This window comes from Myiozetetes cayanensis, unplaced genomic scaffold (genome assembly GCF_022539395.1).
Source record: "Myiozetetes cayanensis isolate MyiCay16 unplaced genomic scaffold, myiCay2020 scf17, whole genome shotgun sequence".
Lineage (NCBI taxonomy): Eukaryota > Metazoa > Chordata > Aves > Passeriformes > Tyrannidae > Myiozetetes > Myiozetetes cayanensis.
The window spans coordinates 4088568-4106265 of NW_026087378.1; the positions used below are offsets into that span (position 1 = coordinate 4088568).

The window sequence follows — 17698 nt, forward strand, 5'->3', positions numbered from 1 at the left end:
ATTGTTCTCCATGATGGGTCAGGCTCCATGTGGATTTTCCTTAAGAACCACTGGTCCTTGGAGGACCAGCAGAGACAATGGCATTGCTTTGTTTGTGCAGAAAAGGTTGGAAAAAGCATAGCTGACAGCATATCATAACTCAAATATGTGGTGTGAGAAATCCCTTGGCAGGAATGTTGAGCCCAGGTACCACGTACACTTGTTTTAGATAAAGAAATGAGCACTTTGAAAAACTATCTTAGTCAAAGCTCCAGTTTTGGTGCTGCATGGTAGATTTCACAGGCCACTACTGCTATAAAGCCATTAGCATCGCCTTGGCTCTCCCTCTGTCCTCCGGGCCTCCAGTACTTCTGAAATGAAGTAGTAGCGGAGCTTTCAAAGCAACACCTCAAATCAGCGAACACACGGAGCTTGTTCGTGCGGCTCGTCTGGTGGTGTTTGCGTGACAGCAGCACCCGCGTGGGAGCAGCGCAGCTTCTGTGCACCAGACATCGCTCGTGCCGGGCTGTGGCGTTCACCCGACCGCAGTGCCCGTGCGGGGCCCGTGCCCAACCGCGGTGAGGTGAGCGAGCGCCGGTTTGCGGGCAGCGCCCAGGCACCGGCGGGGGCAAACTCTGCCGGGGCTGCTGCCGGTGCGCCCGGGCACAGCCAGCGCCGAGGCGCTCCCGTGTGTCCGCTCCGTCCCGGGAAGGGGCCGGTGCCAGGTCCCCGCGACTGCCCGGGCAGCCCCGCCCGGCCCGGGAGACACCAAAGCAGCCGCCCCGGAGCCGCCCGGGCGGAGCCCGCCCGTGTCCCGCGGCCGCGCAGCCCCCGCCCCGCCCCGCCCGCGGCCGGCCTCCGCCCCCGTCCGCCCTGTCGGTGCCGTCCCGCGGCGCGGCGGGGATGGCGGCGGACGGGCGGCGTGAGGACGAGGAGCTGCCGGTGTACCTGGCGCGGCCCGGCTCGGCGGCGGTGCCGCGGCAGAAGCGCGGGGGCTCTTCTGCAGCGTCGAGGGCGCCTTCGAGAGCAAGACCCTGGACTTCCGGGGCGCTGCGCGTTGGGCAGCGCCGCGCCCCGCAGCCCGCCCGCCCCGGCCTCGAGCCCGCCCTGCCGCCCGCAGCGGCCCTCGGCCCCGACCCGGCCGCTGGCGACCCCCGCGCCACCCCCGGCGAGGAGCGGCTCCAGGACGCGGCCCCCGCGGACTGTCACAAGGTAGGGGCCGGGTTGCGGCGGCGCTGGGCCGGGACCGGCACCGGGGTGGCGGGCGCGGGCCCCACGGTGGGGGCTCGGGGGGCCGCGGGCGGGTCCGGCTCTGATCGCCCTCGGTGGCTCCCCCGGCCCGGCTGCCCCGCGGGGTCGCGGCCGTGCCCGGTGCGCGGAGTTCCGCCCGCCCGGCGCGATGTCGGCGGTGTCACCGCGGCACCGGCAGCGGCGAAGGCCGAGTGTCAGAGCCGCGGGCTCGGTTTGCTGCAGCTGCTCTGTTATTCTTGTGTGAAAGAATACCTGCCCCCGCGCTACCGGGCATAGGGAAAAAAAAAAAAAAAAAGAGGGGATTTTGGAGGCGTTGGTCCAGAGCAGGCGATCCTTATCACCCATGGGCACAAACCAAAAGTACCGCACGAGGAGTGAAGGGCATCACGTTGATCTGGAAGTGGCAGTGCCGGAGGTGTCATCAGGCACAAAGTTTCTCCACTTACACCAAACTGAAGGGGATAAACTGATCCATCCAGCTCCACGGGGTAGGTCCTTCTGCTGGAGGGAGAGATGGCTTGCTGTGCTGGTTCTGGTCCCCTTTGCACTGGCAGTTGGGCAGGAAGATGATTAAGTTAATGGTGTTGAGTGAATCCCCTGGTTGGAGTTTCAGTGGGCCCCGTGGCTCATTTTTATATCAGGCAAGTAAGGCCACTCACTGCTGCTGGTCAATGAGTTTGTTTGGGGCTGAACTTTTTAGTAGCCATCATAAGGTCACTCGTTTTCAACGGTGAACGGGACGAATTAATAAACCCCATTTTTGAAAATGGAATCAAAAGTCACCTGCATTTGAGCACAAAGAGGTGGCGTGGATGTGTTGGGGTTCTGCAGAAACCTTCACTTGGGTCTGGAGTGCAAACCCTGATAAACTGCAGACGTTTGTGATCTGGAGGCCTGACCTCACCAGCTAGGGGCCGGTGGGAGTGCAGCAGTAAACTGTGATGACTTGGCCTGTCTGGGTTTTGGGGAGGAGCACCAGGCTGTCCTTAGTGTTTGCTGTCTTCTGTAGGAATGTCCAGCTAGGCAATGCTTGCCTTGAGCTTTCTTCATTGCACTTCTTCAGCCTCTGCTTTTTGATTTCTTATTGGCACACTTCTCCAGTTCCTGTTCTTGAGCTTTGCTTCTTTTCAGTCTGTTTTACAGAGTCAGGATTATTCCTGTCAGTACCAACCTTGTCCCTGTGGTATGAATAGCAGCTGCAGAACTGACCACTGCATTAACAATTTTATGCTGCTGCTTGCTGGAAAAGAAGCAGAAGCTCCCGACAGCCTGTCTGCAGGCTTTGCTGTGAGCTTTTCTTTATTAGCTCTACCAAAAATTCGAAGCAGTCTTGTTCCCTTTTAAGGTCTTATGTAGACCTTGTCTCTGGCGTTTTGTAGCTGAGATTTTCCTCCAGCAGCTCCTCTCTTCCTGATGATTTCTGCCCCTACATTTCTTCCTCCAAGGCCTTTCACCTGATAAGCATCAGGAACCAAACCCCTTTTTCCTTGCCTAAGAGGGTGGGAAGCTTCATACATGTGTTCTTCTGAGTGCATGGCTGGAAGGAATCATATGACTGGTCCCCGAGTAGGACAGTCCACTGGGAAATGCACGTCGTGCACACCAAGCCTCACTGCCTGCACAGCCACGGGGAGTTTGCCTGCGTTGGACTCTGCAGACTCAGAGCACACAAAGGCACTTTTGTCAAGGCAAATTGAACTTCTTTGAATAATTTCACAGATTAAGAATCAGAGAGAGAGAGAGCTCAGGTCGTCTACCCTTGCCCAAGCAACTTGTTTATTAGAGAAGGTGAGAGTAAGAGACTTGCCTGTGCCCAGGGCAGTAGATAGAGATCCATTGTCTAATTTTTGCAGTGAAAAGTTTCTTTTTTTTTTCTTTCTGTAACATTACAGACATTAATTACAATTAAAGCACCAACAGTTCTGCAGGGACACAACTGCAGTGAATAACTGCCCAGTGATAACATGTGGTGTCATGCAGCTGGATGGTGTAGTACAGGCCCAGGCTCATGGGCCTCACCTTGTTTTATCACAGAGTCTATTGGAAGGACAAACCCTGGGCTGTGTGTTGGGGAGCAGTGAAGCCATAGTGGGGATGTGGCTCAGAGCAGTTGGGGGCCATGCCTTTGCTCCATCAGTGGGAATTTGAGCTTTGCCAGTGGATTCAGGGCCAGAGGGTGACTGTTGTTGGGGCAGGGGCCAAGGGGCTGCTGGGGGAGGCCCTGGCTGTGATGGGCTGCTGCTGCCTGCCTGTGTGGGCAGATGGGCTTCCTGGGGATGTGCCTTTCAGCTGCTCTTTGCTCAGAGCAGGAGGCCCCTTTCCCTGGTAAAAACTTCTGCTGCAACAAGAGTTGTTATTGCAGAACACTTAAAATTTGGGGGAACAACGCTGGGAGGCCGCATTCTGCTCTGATGTGAGCTATTTGCAGAGACCTTTTTTACCAAGAATGATTTGACTTGGGGCAAATTTCCATCAGTAATAGCCAATATGGACTCTACCCTTGTGAAGTGTCTTGCAGTTTTCCTTGAGAGCTGTCATGCCATTTGTTTAGCCAGAGTGGATTACTATGCTCACTTTACTGTAATGAAGTTAAGGAGAGTTTCTCTGTAGGTCGCAGATAACACCCTCTGAATTGCTGTGGTCAGGATGTTCACTGAGGGCTGCTGATGTATGAACAGGTACTGGAGAGCTGCAGCACTGGGCATCTGCAGAGGCAACAGGGAAAGAGCTTTGCACTCTGTGCCTGGTGCCTGGGAAGAAGGTCAACCAAACGCCTGTGGTGGCCTCCTCCATGTGCTTCCTCGCTGCTCAGCCGTGCAGAGACCCCATGTTTCCATCCTCCTGTGCAGTCACACAGGCAGGAGCACGTGGCTCGTCGTGCTCACCCCCAGACACTCTGTCCGTCCGTCCTGCTGCGTGGTTCTGCAGTGAAGTCGTCATTTCCAAGGCAACTGGCTGTGGTCCCACAAACACGGGATTGCGGCTTCGCCGTAGGCTGGGGCAGCTCCGTCGAGGAGGAGGAGTGTGAGGGAAACTGTCAGGCAGTGAAAGCAGGTGAAGGGTCTGTCCCCTCCATAAGAGTGTTGGGAGCCAGTCCTTGGCTTTCTCCTGCAGGCATCCAGTGTCACACGTGTCCGGTTGTGTGACACCACTTGGGGTTCAGCTTGTGATAAGGGCTGGAAAGACAGGGCTGCCTCAAATGGAGAACAAAGCTTGGCCTAACTTGATGCTCTCTTAGTTTTTCTGACACTTGTAAAATGTGCTATGACTTCTGCATTCAGCTTTCTGGTTTCCATTGCCAGTAATTTATGGCAGGAGCACCAAGCCAACAGCAGTCTGTGCCTCACGAGGCAACTTGGCGCAGTCTGAAGTTGCAGTTGTGCGCTGCCTTTAGCACAGTTTAAAATCTTGCATTTGTGGAAGGGACCCTCCTAAAGCACTTTGATAATATTAATTCATCACCTCAGTGTCACACCATTCAGGATCTGTGTTTTGGTTTTACTTGCTCTTTTTATAAGACAATGATTTGGAGTTACTTTATTTCTGTTACTTTTACAAAATACAGGAACAAATCCAAGCCAGTGAACTAGTTCCCATAATGCAAATACAACAGTGAAACGTGTTACAATTCATGGAGTTGAATGATAAACACTCAGGTCTTTATTGAAAAAATCCTACATGTGTGTGTTTGTATTTTTTAAGAAATCTGATGCCTGAAGCACAGCAATGAGTCAGTTCTTTGGCTGCTCATGCCAGGACAGAGGTTATTGCTAGCAGTTATGAAAACTGCTGAGTTTGATAATCCAACCCCTGTATAAGAAGACAGATATAGGATCCTGTGGGAGCTATGCAGTAGGGCTAGATTTCCAAAGAAATTAGGGATTCATTTGAAGCGTTTCTGCTCGCTGCTTATGATTTACCACAAAACTTACCCTAACATGTAAATAGTTGGATCTTTCATTTACCCTAACATGGAAATAGTTTGATCTTTCACACTACCTTGTAGTGACAGTCCTTGGTTTCCTTCTGTCCTTGTTCTCAGCTCTGGGTGGTCAAGGCTTTGGAAGTGGCTGGTCCCTGTATGTGGGCAGTGCAGTGGGAGCAGGGAGCTGTCTGACAGGTGTGGCCACCAGAGTACCTGGCCACCGTGTCCAGGCCACACCAGGCTCGCTCTGCCGGTGCTTTGGAATGATGCTGTGAGTGTTATTCTGTGTGATGTGTTCTTAAAAACCTCATGCTTTTCTAGTGATAGCCCATTGCAGCAGGTAGGAGAGGTGACACTTCTTTTTAGGCTGTATATTTTCTGAGGTTGTCAGAAAACACAGCAAGCCCTCACCTGGTGCTGCATCAGGAAAGGGCTGTTTTCAGGAGCAGCTTCCAGAGTAGCTGCCATTGCTTCTCCTGTGACCACAGGCCATCTGTGGGCTTCGCTTGGTGCTCTGGGGGCAGTGCCCAGGGAAAACACCTGCAGCAGGACATGGCAGCAGTGAGACCCAGCAGGGTATGAGGGATCTCTGTCCCTACCATGCTGCTGTAGCACGAGGCACAGTGATGAAGGGCTGGTTCCTTGGTGTCTGTGGTCCTGTCAGGGGTGTTGGGGAGCTGTCACCTCCTGGTAGGTACCACTCAATCCACAAACATACTTTGGGAGCCAAACTGCATGAGCCATGTGGACAAGTCTTCTTGTTCTCACAAATTCATGTGACACTCGAGATTTGAGATTTGCAAGGCAAGGCTCGCTGCTTTCTCACTTGGAAGAGGCTTTGTTGTGTTGGAAACTCCTCCAAGCATTTTTTATGAACATAATTGAAAGTGTCAAATGCAAACTTCAGTAGGTTTAAGTTGAAACTAAACATTATGGTTTGATTGTAGCAGAATAGTTGGCTCTGTCCAAAATAACCTTTTCCTTTTTATCTAAGATGTCAGTACCTCCAGTGAGCCAGAACCTCCTGGCTCTGCCTGCCCAGGCTGGGGAGAGTGTTTGTTTTCCATATGTGCAGCCACAAGGTGGATGAACTCTTGTGGGCTTTTGTTTCCCATCTGGGGTGTCTGCATAGGAGAGGGAGCTTGGAATTGGCAACAAAATAGGGAGGTTTTTTGATGAGACCCAGAAAAGTAATTTGCTATGTGTGGTCTACTCTTGAGAGGTGGTCCAGGTGAGAGCAAAGCTGGTCACTGACAGCCATAATCCTGAGGAAAACCATGGTGGAGAACAGCTGGAGCAGTGTGTGCTCTGTCACTTTATTTTGGGCAAAAGCTTTCCCTACATAGACCTCTTCCACTGTCACCTCTGCCAAGAGGTGGAAGGTGGAGAAGGTTGATTTTTCTCCCAGGGAACAGTTGTTGGAGGTGGCTGGAGGAAATGGGAGAAAAACAAACACCAAACATGCAGGCAGCCTTCCTGGAGACAGGGCTGAGAAGCTGGAAAATATAGCTGGACCTTGGCTCATTCAGCTGGGCTGGCTCTCGACTGTGGGTCAGATCCAGCAGCATCTTTCCCTTCACTCTGCTGGGAACAGCTGAGCTCCGTTTTACAGCATACAGATTCCTGTCCAGTATAAGATGTTTCCATACAGCTGAGGGGGTTAAAGAAGTGATGCTAAGCAGAGAGCTCAGACTTTTCTAGTCCTTACTCTGCATGTTAAAGGGGGCGAGGTGGGTGCCTGTGTTTCAGGGACTCAGGCTGGTCCATCTGTGCTCTAATGGAACCAAGTGGAAATCCAGATGCTCATGTGCAGCCAAAGCTCACCCCGCAGAGGGAGCCAAGAATGAAGTAGGAGCCTCTCCCTGCAGGCTTGGCATCAGCCTTTCGCGAGGGATGACTGCCTGTGTGAGCAGCCCAAGCGCAGCAGGAGGAGGGAGGGATACTCCTGCCTGCAGTGAGAACATTTCCGTTGTGCCTTTGGAGAGAGGAACCAGAGAGAGGGGATTCTCCATCAGAGCTGGCTCAAACGGTCACTGCTGCTGGCAGCAATGCCGAGCAGAGGGACAGGGCCCCTGCCAGTCCTATAACCTGTGGGGTCAACCTCTTGGCCTCGAGTGGGTCACTGTGGGTCACTCAGCTAACCCAGCCTCAGGAGAGGAAAAACCCTTGTTGAGCTCAAGGACAGACACTTCATTACTCTGAGGGATCAGGCTGTAATTGAAGTAATTGGCCTTGAAGCAGCAGTCACTTGTGTACACATATTTGCATATTCCATTTGACATGTTTGGTTTCAACCCCATTTATTTTTGGCAAAGAGAAGAAACAGCCTCTCCCTCACCTGGACACCTTCTCTACATGCCTGCAGGGTGCAGGAGCTGTTCTGGGGCTATGGGACTCCCGGCTTTGGTGCAGGGATGGTGTTTCTGTCCCTTGGATTCAGTGCCTCTGAGGCAACTTAGCCCCTAAAAACTTGTCTGCTAGGAGAGTAGAGGGTACAGTTTCATGCAAAGTATATGTATGTGGAGGAGAAGATGGTGTGCATGGGGACAAGCTGGCCTGACAAATGTGCTGAACATTGAGACATTTGAGCCCAGATTGTTCCATGACATTCACTGAACCTCAGCTGTGGCTGCCTGAGAACCATCAGTTGTGGACGCGTAGGGCTGGTGGGATGTACTTCTGTCCTTTGCACTGTCAGCAGCCTCTGGGTCCCTACAGATGGTAGTTGAGCCAGGCCACCAAGCATTGGCAGGCCACAGTCAGAGCTGGGCCTGTTTTGGTGGCAAAGTCCTCGCAGCAGCGAGGTGTTCACACTGCTGGTGCTCCTCGCTGTGCTCCTGTCACTCATGGCTGGCCACAAACATCTGGTGCCATGTTATCCCTGCAGGTGTTTCTGAGGATGTTGTGAGCTCTGAGCACTACCATCTTAAATAGCTTTCAAACTGACCATGCTTCTCATAGAGGATGTTTTGAAGCATGTGAGTAATGCCTCGTGGACTGCACCTGGAAGAGATCCTATGGAAAAAGCCTTTTTCCATTCTGAATGTTTTGGGCCCAGGGCAGCATGTTTGACTGTATTTGTGTGAGTGTCACATAGCAACCAGGAGTAAAGCACATCCCTTCAAACGAGGGGTCTGAAGTCACCGTGGCTGGCCAGCATCCAGGGGGCTGATGCAAGCTCAGCTCTTGAAAGTGTCCAAGTGTTGAAGTCAGCAGCATCTGTCTGCATAGTCATTTATCTGTTATTAACTAATTAACTGCTGCTCTTTCTGTGACTGATTCCAAAGTTGAAGTGACACCACTCAGCATGGGGATACTCTTAAACTTTCTGGAGAATGGGCATGTGAAGTTTCAGGAGGTTTGGGGATAGGAGTTGAGCATCTTTCTCATCTCCCAGCCCCATCCAGTCTAATTTCAGTAGAGACCAGGACTTGTTCTTGAAGCATTGCAGTGGTGTGGCAAGAACAGCATGGTCTGGTACCTGATCTTCTCTCCCGTGCTCCTTAGCTGCAGAGGCTCTGGCACAGCGCTGTTTCTCCATTCCCTGCCTGGCACTTGCAGACACCCCCTGCCCATGGATCCACTGGGGAGGAGGGGGAATTTTTAGCTGCCTCTTGCTGACTGTGGAGGTATAGCAGCTCCCAGGCATTGGCACAGGAGCTGGGACAGGGAGTCAGCTGGGTCAAGCAACCCTTGCAGTTTTGTCCATACTCTTGCAGTCCTGGCAGTAATAAGTTATTGAGCATCTGCTGACTTTCACTTGAAGCTGGTGAAAGCTTTTTGGGTTTAGAATAAATACATATCCAGTAAAACACTCCAAGAGCTTCAGCGGAAGCACACACAGAGTAACAGACTCAGTGGGTAATAAAAGCTTTGGGCTGAGTTACTGAGCCGGTGGAGACATCCAAGCTCGTGATGAGGGAGGGCTGCACCAATCTGCGTGCTTAAACCCTTCGGCAAGGAGAACAGACGGTTAACGCTGCTGTGACCCCCCACTGAACCTGGCGGCAGAGCACGCACTCCTGACAGCCCATGCTGCTGTCACCCGCTTCTCCAGAGCTCAGTAGCAGTCCGAGTTGGCTGCAGTGTCAGGGGTTGTGCTGTGAGATGGCTCTGCATGTGCACGCACTGGTGAGCAGGATGCTCATGAGGCCCCTACTGCGTGGTTAGGTTCTAGTTCAGAAAGCAAACTGGAGGAGGGTTTGGGTGTTGGTCACCTGGGTCAGATGGCTTGTTTTTCTGCCAGGAGCTAGAAATTGGATTTATGGCAATGTCTGTGCCAGGTGTGTCTGTAAAATTTGTCTAGTGGAGAGCACACCATCAGCTGCTGCCTGGCAATAGGATCTGTAGGAACATCTCGCTGATGGTGTTCAAAGCTCTGCACATGAGCAAAGTCGCAGCTGGCTTGGGAGAGAAAGTGAGATTCAGGCCAGCCCTGGCTCCTGGACCTGCTGGCAGCATCACAGATCATGGCAGGCAGGAGAGGGCAGATGAGTTCATCCCATCATGGCACAGCTCCAGCTGACCTGGTCCTGGCCAGCCATGGGGTCCCAGGCTCAGCTTCGTCTGTCTCGGCACACGCTGGGTACTTGTAGCCAGTTCCACCTTCCTACCAAGGTCCCAGCAGAGGAAAGGCAAGAAGTCCTCAGTGCTGCCAGCACCCATGGTACGCAGGATTCCTGGAGACAGATGTGTGGTGTATTTTATTATTTTTAAATGTGTCTAATTCTTATGCTTGTGGAAGAAAGTAATGCAGGTGCACTCCAATGGGCCGAGACAGCCCGGTCCATTACAGCCCTTGGTCACTGTACTTGCTGTTGTTACGTGAAAGGTCTTGACTGGTGCAGAGCCCTGGTTGTGGCCGCTCCCCCAGGCCCTCCCTGCAGGCTGGATGCAGGTGCACATCGGGCAGCGTTTGTGCCAGTGGCAGTGCCTCGTGCCCAGTGCTGGTGTCAGTGCCTGTGTTGGTGCCTGTTGTCAGCTGTCAGTGCCCCCTGTCAGTGCCGGATTCTGGTGCCCGGTGTCACCCAGTGCTTGGTGCTGGTGCCTGGTGGTTGGTGCCTGCTGTCAGTGCCCACTCTGAGTGCCCGGTGCTGGTGTCAGTGCCCGGTGCTGGTGTCACTGCCTGGTCCCGCTGTCAGTGCCCGCTGTCAGTGCCCGGTCCCGCTGTCAGTGCCTGGTCCCGGTGTCACTGCCTGGTCCCGCTGTCAGTGCCCGCTGTCAGTGCCCGCTGTCAGTGCCCGCTGTCAGTGCCCGGTGCCTGCTGTCAGTACCCACTCTGAGTGCCCGGTGCCGGTGTCAGTGCCCGGTGCCGGTGTCAGTGCCTGGTCCCGGTGTCAGTGCCCGGTGTCAGTGTCCGGTCCCGGTGTCAGTGCCCGGTCCCGCTGTCAGTGCCCGGTGCCGGTGTCAGTGCCCGGTGTCAGTGCCCAGTCCCGGTGTCAGTGCCGGTGTCAGTGCCCGGTGTCAGTGCCCGGTGTCAGTGCCCGGTCCCGGTGTCAGTGCTCGGTGTCAGTGCCCGCTCCCGGTGCCGCTGTCAGTGCCCGGTGCCGGTGTCAGTGCCCGCTGTCAGTGCCCAGTGCCGGTGTCAGTGCCCGGTCCCGGTGTCAGTGCCCGGTCCCGCTGTCAGTGCCCGCTGTCAGTGCCCGGTCCCGCTGTCAGTGTCCGGTCCCGGTGTCAGTGTCCGGTCCCGCTGTCAGTGCCCGGTCCCGCTGTCAGTGCCCGGTCCCGCTGTCAGTGTCCGGTCCCGGTGTCAGTGTCCGGTCCCGCTGTCAGTGTCCGGTCCCGGTGCCGGCACCTGCCGCGGGGCGGGGCGCGCCCTGCCCGGGTCCCGCGGCCGAGCGCCCCCTGGCGGCGGCGGGCGTGCGGTGGGCGGGGCGGGCGCGGCCGTCCCGGTGCGGCGGGCGCGGGCTCGGTCTCGCCTTTGTGCGGAGCGGCGCGGAGGCAGCACGGGCGGCGGCGGGTCGGGCCGGGCCGGGCGGCACCATGTCGTACCAGGGCAAGAAGAACATCCCGCGCATCACGGTGGGTGCGGCGGGCGGGGCAGCGCGCCCCGCGGTGCGGGCGGTGCGGTGCCGGTGTCCGGCGGTGCGGGTCGGGTCGGAGCGGGGCGGCGGCGCCGTGCAGACAAAGAGCCACCGCCCCCGCAGGTGAAGCGGGCTGGGCAGAGCCGCGCCCGGCGGGGCAGCTTGGGCTGGAGCGTCTGCGCCGGTCGGTGCCCGGTGGCACCCGCGGGGCGCGGACCGGCCCGCAGAGCCCGGGGCCGGGCGGGCGGCTCCCCCCGGGCGGGGCCGGGGGCGCTCCCCGCGCTCGGTGCCCCCGCCGAGCCGCTCCTCGGTCTCACCGCATCAGGTGCGCAGGGACCGCCAGCCCCGGCCCGCCCGGGGATGGGTTGGTCCTGAAGCTGCGGGAACCCCGGTGCCCCGCCGTGCCGCTCCCTCCGGGGCGTGCTGCTCCGATCTCTGCCGGGCCAGCTGTGCGCCCCGGCCCGCCCCTCGAAGGCTGCACGGGGCTTGCTCCTGGGAAGGCAGTCGGGTCTTTCATCTTGTTCATGGCTTTTCACTGGCTTCATGTAGCTCCTGATTTTTCCCCTGAGGTCCGCTCTGGCCCCCTGAAGAAAAAGGAAAAGCAAAGCGCTTGCTTTTAATTCTTCTTTTGAATGTACAGATGTGAACAAAATGCTCCCAAAGAAGCACTGAGGGCTTTACCACTGTAAAGAGAAATTCCTTTGTCAGCCCTGATTCAGTTGCTTTCATAAGCAATGTTATGGCTTTACACATCTTGCCTCTTCTGTATCTTTAGACCACTATGGAGACACCACCATTGCTAGTGCAGGTGGGATTTTTCCCATTCCCTGGGGCTTTTGGTACAAGAACCTTTATGATACGCTTTACCCACATGCAGGGCTTGTACCTGCTCCTCTGGGATCCGACAGGAGGTCTCTCACCTTAATGGTAACAGAATCTCCCAAATTGCTTGATTTCTCCCTATTGAGTCTTTTCCTTTTCTGCTGAAGCTGACAATGCTGCGGGCACATGGTGTCTGTGTCACTGATGTTACAGGTCGCTGTTGTTCTCCTCTGACTTGTGCAGCTCGGGGATGACCCTCCAGGACTCACTGGCCCCATTCTGCAGCATTGTCATATCCTGGTTGGAGAGGCGGAGATGGCTCTGGAATTCTGGTCAAATGACCTGTATGTCCTGAATCCATGCTTAGGATGCAGGGGAGGCAATGAAATTAAGTCAGGTGTTGGGTGGACTCATCTGTTTTAATGGACTGACAGAAATAAAAGCTCAGCTCCGGTGACTCCCCTAGAACAAAGCCTCTTCTGTCCTTTTCTACTGATTGTGTCCCCGGGCACTGCTGGCACTTTTTATTCCTCCTTCCTAGATTTCTGCCCCAGAATCATCTTGCATATCAGCACAGATAGCAGCTGATGGGGATGGCAGGTTGTCATCTAAAGCTGTGCTTGTTAGTAGAGAAACGTTTGAGACTGTGTTGTGCCATTTCCTTTAAAGCATCTAAAGCATTGCAGGCAGAGGGGCGGGGGAGGGAAGGTCTGGAGCATGAGAGTATACAGAGAATACAGGAGCCACCTCCCACTGGCAGGTACCCCAGCTATAGATCTTCGAGCTGATAGCACTGAATCAGGGGCTGAGCCCACAGACAAGGGGAACAGTGCCTTCCTTGCTTCTGTCACCCAAGCAATGGGCAGGTTGGGCTTTCATGAAGGATGTATTGGAAAACTGGGTATTTGTACTTCCCAACAGCTATTGTTTGAACTGCCCAGTGTTTTTCTGGAGATGCAGAAACACTCCCCCCTGGTTCCTCTCGTACTCAACAGTGCTGCAGTCAGTATTTGTAGTTGGTTTCTGACAGTGACATCTGAAAAAACACAGTTTGCCTTTTGTGTCTGTTTGCAGCAATTTCTGGGCTTTTCTAGGACAGCCATTTTATTGGAGAGCATGAGTGAGTGGTGCATGTGTTAGTGTGAGATTAAATTGCTGTGCTAATTATTCCCAACCTGAATTGTAAAAGTCTGGTCAAAAGCTGTGTGTGACGGTGTGACAGGCAAGACTGTAGCCATTGATGGAAGACTGGGAAGTACAGGCGTGTCTGTTGGTTATGCAGTCTCTTGGAGGAAACGCAGGGAGGGGAGGTTAACCAAGCCTTTGGATTTTTCAGTGATGGCTCCATCAGCTTGTTATGGATGTGTTGCTCTTCACTGTGCCTTGGGTTGTACACCATGCATCAGAGACCACTAAACATGGTATTACTTTCTGGATGTGTGCTGATGCTGGGATGGCCAGCTCAGGAGAGTAGTCATTTCAAATCTTGTGTGTCTATTGAGAGACTTTTTAGTAGTTCCTTTTCTTTGATTGTTTGGAGAGATAATCAAAGTATTTCCCTTCTTGTCCACAGTATGTTTTCCTCCAGAAAGAGAGGTGAAAGACTAAAGTCTTGCCCTGATTTCATAAAATACCTGTTAGCAGAGCTGTTGGTTGAAACAAAATTACTCAATTGTTGTGCTTTTGTTATAACATAGTTTCCTAGCCCACATTTTTTCTTTGTGTGAGCCATGCCCATCCCAGTCACCCTGCCAGAGCCCGTGAGCACAATCCCTGTGATGTCTCTGCCACCTCTAAAAGCAAGGAGGTGGCATGGGGAGGCCAGTATATTGTGTCAGGTGCAAGTGGGAAGGAAGGCTTCAAACAGATTTTGGTAAACTGGCAGCTATTGCTATATCATATCCTGCCCACAGGCCACTGGGAATCACAGTATAGCTGGCAGCTGGCTGTCTGTCCCTTTGACTCCAGCCAGGGGTTCTTCCGTGCTGTCCTGTAATACGTTAGTAAAGGAAGACATACCAGCTTCTGATGAAACACCACTGCAATTAGTGTCTCTTTTACAAGGAAGAAAACAGTAAAACCATGCACCTGCTTCCATGCTCCCCTAATTATGCCCTTGTGCTTTGTAAATGAGGTGAGCACTGTTCTTGGCTGGGTTCAGCAGCCTTCTGGAAGGTGCTGCCTGCCTCTCCTTCGGCAGCATCACTCTGAGAAATATTAAGAGACGACTTGATATTTTGGGAACTCAAAAGGACCAGATGATGCTTGAGAGCATCAGGAGCAGAGTGTGGGCGTGAAGCAATGGGAAATGGGTTTGAAAGCTTGATCCCAAATGCCAACAGGCAGAGAGACAGGGAGTGTTCAGCAAAAGGGCTTCCTGGTGTGGTGAGGTGTTGAGGGCTAGTGGTGATCCTGGCAGGTTTTGGCAGAGCTGTTCTGGACGGATGCGTGGACTTGGCCTGGAGATCAGGCCAGTGATCCCGACAGGTCAGTGCCAGTGGTCAGGCAGAGCCACGAGCAGCCATGTCTGTGCAGCACCTCGCACTCACCACTGCCCTTCGCCCAGGGGCTGTGCTGGGCAGTGCCCAGGGTCAGGCCCTGGCTGCTCCTCCCTGGCCGTGCCCCACAGCTCCTGGAGCAGGAGAGCTTTTCCCTTTGCTGACAGTGGCTGATGACACAGCCTGACACTGGCTGGCGGGAGCCGTGGTGGGTGTGCAGAGGCACAGCGAGCCCTGGCAGGGGAACAGTGTGTTTATTGTGGTCTGGGGCTACTCTGGCAGCGTGTGCTGCAGAAGCCTGGCTATTAAATCAGACTCGTTTCCTCATAACTGCTTCATTCTCTTCCTTTCTTCTTCCCCCGCCTCTTGACATCTGGGCGCACTCCTGAACTATGCCAGAGCCTGTAGATGTGTCGTTTGGATTTTCCTTATTCTACTTTGTTACATTTTTTTCCCTGAAGTCGGTGGGTGGGTGCCAGTGCAGCCCCTTCACTGTTGGGTGGGCGTGGGGGGTTCTGGCAGTGCCCAATCCCCTGAATGGATGCCTTGTTTGTGCTCCAGCCATTATGGACCTCTCAATTTTGTGTACTAACAGAGTTAGCACTGAGCAACCCTTCACATCTGTCACAAAATGACCATTTGGGGTGGGGGGAGCAGGCATATTTCCTGAGCTCATATTAACAGTTTATTCAGTAATTGTCAAGGGCTACAGTCTCCCGCCCCTGTGATGTCTGTGCCTGACTCCCTTGGCTTTCTCTTGTCTAATGTGTAGGGAAGGGCAGGCCAGCACCAGTATTTGTTGTTGCTCCCACTGTAGTGGGAATGAACTCCAGTACTGGGGAAGGTGAGTTGAGGAGGTTTAAAGGGTATGGGCGAGACAAAAAAATGGAGGCCCAGTTGTGCTACTGGATCTGGGCAAGTTGACTCTTTTTTTCTCATTGTGTAGGCTAGGTAAAGCCAAGGGGGCTCTGCCAGGGATTATGGGACTGGTTAAGTGGGAGAAATTCTACCTATGGTTGGCTGAAATAGAAGACAAGACTCTTCTTGCTTGTGTTTCTGACCTTGGCCCTGATTTATCCATAGCTGACACCTGAGACCATTGTTCAGTAGTTTTTGTCTGCGTCTCTTGTATGTTACTTAAACACTCATCGTTTTCCTCCATGAGAGCCATAGCTCAGCTGCTTGCCCGTTCCCTCCGTGTGCTCATGAAGGTGTTGGAAGGAGCTGTGACCAGCAACGTGCCCTTGCTTCCAGACCCCCACTCACAGAGCACCGCCCGGGCAGACCTGCCCGACGTGTCAGCTGCGGTCAGGGGAGAAGCGGGGCTGATCCCAGGTCTGCCTGTTGGAGAGGATGGTGGTTGAGACGGGAACCGGCGAGCAGCTCGGCTGAGCTCTTTTCGTGGTGGGAGGCGAGGCTCCCCGTGGGCAGCGCTGGGCGGGGAAGGTAAATCCAGGTAAATCCACACGGGGGGTGCCGGTCACGGGCAGAGCCGTGGGCGGCCCCGCCGGGGATCCGCGGTGATCCCCCCGCGCTGAGCCGCGCCGGCATTCCCAGCCTTTCCCCACCCAGTTCCTTTGTCTCGGCTGCGTGTGGATGAGATTGCTGTAAAAACGCACGCGGGGCTCTGGGCTTTGGCTGCTGCAGGGACGCAGGAGTATTCTCTGTTGACAGGCAGAAAGCTGCAAATTACCAGCACTGTGGCGATACTTAAGAAATTGCCCCAGGGGCAGCGGATGGCGAACAAACCCGGTTCCCTGCAGAGGAATTAATTGTGCTAGAGCTTCATAGGGTGAGGCTGGCGTGTGAGCACTGCTGAAGGCTCTGGTCAGCCCTGGTCCAGGCTCAGACTGCAGATGGGGAGTGTACTCCTGTGCCAAAACCTAGGCTGTGGCACTGGGGGGATCAGAGAGGAAAGTAAGAGGTTATCAAGAGATGGAGGGTTGCTGGAGGTGTTTTAAGCAGTGAGGGACACGCATATTCTCTGGCACAGCACAGTCAGCCTATGTCGCCTGAATCCACGGCAGCCATGTGTGAGATTTGGGTCGTTTGCCCCTGTACTGCCTGCAGCTGCTGTGCAGACTTGTGGAGGTGGAGGTAGGTGGAAGAGCAGAACCTCAGCCTTCCCAGTTCCTCGGGACAGGGTCTGTTCCCCTCAGGACAGTGTCCATCCTCTCCCATCAGTGTATGCTGAGCTGTCCCAGTCCAAAAGTGTGAATGCAGGAAGAGCATAAGCACAGTCCTGGTCTGGGTGCTCCTCAGCTGTCCTGTGCTCCTTTGGAGAAGGCTGCTGGCCACTTTGGTCAGTAGAAAGGAGAACAGAGGAGGAGGTAAATCATTAGATGGGAATGCAGTCCAGTGCCTCCCGGGCCTTGTAATAATAATGGCCAGTCTTCGCGAGCGAAGATCCGGGGAAGGTCTTTCCACCTTCCAGCCTGCGCATTGGATTTTTTTTTTTTTAGGTGAGACACAGTGTGCGCGGAACTGAGCCCACCCTTTAATCCTAAGGTTCATCTGCCGGGGCCAAGCGAGCTTGGACGGTGGCAGCGAGGTCCTTAGGACGTAGGTGGGTTGCCTTTAAGGGCTTACGAGCCCCACCTGCCCGGGAGTGGCCCTGACCGGGAATCGAACCCGGGTCTCCGCGGTGACAGCGCGGTGACAGCGCGGCGCCTTTACCCCCTAGACCACCAGGGGCTCCTGTGAAATGCCTCAGAAGAACTACCTTGAGCACAGCCAGGGGAGGGACAGATTCCAGCAAGAGGCTGCCTGTCCTGTTGTTGGTCTTTGCAAGGTGGTAACAGGAGAAAGTAAATAGTCTTCTTTAAGGCAACTTATTTTATATAGTATTTGGATAAGATTTAAGGACATGCCCGTAGTACAGGCTCGCTCTAAATACTGGTGTGTGGCTCATGCTGCCTACAGACATGCATAATGTCCCGGGAAGTTTTTGACATCTCTGTATATTTTATGGAAGCATATTTGCTATGTCCTCAGTGACTCTCGTTTGTGCTCACTCTGCCTGGGTGGTGTTTCTGGCAGCCCCCGTCCCATTCAGAAACAGCCTTTGGAGTATGAAGTTTTCAATCCTTGCTCTTGTCCTGTTGTTTCAAGTGTCATTACAGGTGTGATCTTTCTGCAGCATTGCATGTTGAGATGAGCAGTGGGAGAGCACCCCAGAGGGCCCTGTACAGGACACTGCA

General features: G+C 54.3%; 1 protein-coding gene across 1 annotated transcript in view; it reads left to right on the forward strand.

Annotated features, from left to right (window-relative positions):
• The first annotated feature begins 882 nt into the window (after window positions 1–882).
• DPYSL3 (dihydropyrimidinase like 3) overlaps window positions 883–17698 on the forward strand; it is a 31427-nt gene continuing 14611 nt past the window's right edge. The window contains 3 exon segments of the mRNA XM_050312065.1: window positions 883–973; window positions 976–1022; window positions 1024–1191. Coding sequence (XP_050168022.1) covers window positions 883–973; window positions 976–1022; window positions 1024–1191 — 306 coding nt within the window.